The 1902-nt window shown below is 65.6% G+C and overlaps 1 protein-coding gene across 2 annotated transcripts in view; it reads left to right on the forward strand.

The window, feature by feature from the left end:
- The window catches only part of FZR1 (fizzy and cell division cycle 20 related 1), an 8237-nt gene that overhangs the window by 1947 nt on the left and 4388 nt on the right, over positions 1-1902 (forward strand). For both annotated transcript variants that reach the window (XR_003002537.1, XM_024739954.1), the window contains exons 4-6: positions 25-152; positions 647-729; positions 1132-1315. Coding sequence is in view for 1 of the 2 variants with exons in the window: in XM_024739954.1 (XP_024595722.1) it covers positions 25-152; positions 647-729; positions 1132-1315 (395 nt within the window). In the remaining variant the exon portion in view is untranslated. The remainder of the gene's footprint in view (positions 1-24; positions 153-646; positions 730-1131; positions 1316-1902) is intronic.

Here is a 1902-nt window from a genome sequence, read left to right on the forward strand (position 1 = left end):
CCTCACGGAGCTTGGTGCCCACAGACGGCCTGGCCTACTCGGCTCTGCTGAAGAACGAACTGCTTGGTGCCGGCATCGAGAAGGTGCAGGACCCGCAGACGGAGGACCGCAGGCTGCAGCCCTCCACGCCTGAGAGGAAGGGCCTCTTCACGGTGAGCCCCACTGGCTGCCCCCGGCCTCCGGTCTCAGCCTCTACGGGCATCTCCTCCCATCTCAGCCCTGCCGGGGGGCTGGAATACAAGAGGCGTGGGGGCCCACTTAACCCCGTGCCCCGCACCAGGCCTGTCGCCCTTCTGCGCGCCTGTGGGTTGGAGGGACCTAGGACCAGTGCCGCATGCAGGGTGGAGGGGCGGGGCCTCAGCCTGAGCTGCCCCGCAGCCCACCTCCCCATTTGGGCCCTGGAGCAGCGCCAGAAGGCCTGGCTTGGGTCCCTCAGGAAACGGGGCTGAGGGGCTGGTGGCTGCATGGGGGCTGGAGAGACAGGCTGATGCCAGCAGCCCTGCAGGAGGACGCCTTGGGTGCGAGGCTTGGTTTGCCCGGGACGCGCATCTCTAGTCAGAGCCCCTCCCAGTTTCGGTGCACCCTGGACTCGGGCACAGGGCTTCCGGGACGCAGCATCCACTCAGTGGGTGTCCCCTGCCCCCAGTATTCCCTCAGCACCAAGCGCTCCAGCCCCGACGATGGCAATGACGTGTCTCCCTACTCCCTGTCCCCCGTCAGCAACAAAAGGTGAGTCCAGACCTGCACTGGCCGGGGTTGGGGCTTGGGGGCAGCTGGCAGGGCCCGGGAGCTGCCATCAGTTCTAGAGCTGTGTACGGGGTACAGGGTGGCCCAGAGGACCCCCCTCATTGGGGACTTGCTGTGGGCCCAGACCAGGTGCTGGGAGCCCAAGAGGGGTCCTGCAGGAGGCACCGGGCAGAGGGGAAGGCGGGGCTGTCGGAGCTCAGGGCGGCTGAACATCCAGTGGTGGAGGGGTTGGTGGCCGTGGGGTCACCCACGGGTTTGGGATCACAGAGTGACAGAGTTGGGACAAGTGGGAAATGACACAGCCTCCCAGGGCCACCGGGAGGAGATGGCATCTCTGCAGTTCTGTGCAATTGTTGCCAAATCTCTGCCTCGGTCTCCCTGCAGTCAGAAGTTACTGCGGTCACCACGGAAACCCACCCGCAAGATCTCCAAGATCCCCTTCAAGGTCCTGGATGCTCCCGAGCTGCAGGACGACTTCTACCTGAACCTGGTGGACTGGTCATCCCTCAATGTACTCAGCGTGGGGCTGGGGACCTGCGTGTACCTGTGGAGCGCCTGCACCAGCCAGGTGGGCGCCGCTGAGCCTGTGCGCATGCGCACGGGCTTCGGGGCGGCAGAGCGGCTTCCTACGGTAGCCGGGCCGGGGCCTGTGTGAAGGGTGGGAGTGTTGTCGGGGACCTCCAGAGCCTGGGGCAGCTCCCGGCCACCCCCTCCTCCCAGGCCTGTCTCCTCAGTGTGCAGACTCTCCTGGGGTCGGTCAGCAGGGGTGAGCGGAGGCCCACACCCATCCCTCCCCTGGGCTGGCTTCCGAGAGTCAGGAGTCCTTGCTCCCCGGCCTGAGCTCCAGCCGCCGCCCGTGCCAGCAGAAGAGGCACGGTGTCCGGGCCCAGCTGAGTGCAGTGTCCCCCACCCAGCAGTAAATGCCTCGGAGTGGCTGCTGGACACATGTGGGCTCAGGGTCTGCAGGACACAAAGACCCTGCAGGTGGGGTGTTTGAGGGACAAAACCAGATGCAAGTGGGTTCAGAGGCGAGCGAAGCCAGCACAGGGAGGCCGGCACACCCGCACTCTCACTCTCTCTCTCAGTCTCTCTCTCTCTGTCTCGCTCTCTCTCTCTCTCTCTCTCTCTCTCTCTCTCTCTCTCTCTCTCTCTCAC

The sequence above is a fragment of the Neophocaena asiaeorientalis genome, unplaced genomic scaffold (genome assembly GCF_003031525.2).
Source record: "Neophocaena asiaeorientalis asiaeorientalis breed wild unplaced genomic scaffold, Neophocaena_asiaeorientalis_V1.1 scaffold469, whole genome shotgun sequence".
Taxonomy (NCBI): Eukaryota; Metazoa; Chordata; class Mammalia; order Artiodactyla; family Phocoenidae; genus Neophocaena; species Neophocaena asiaeorientalis.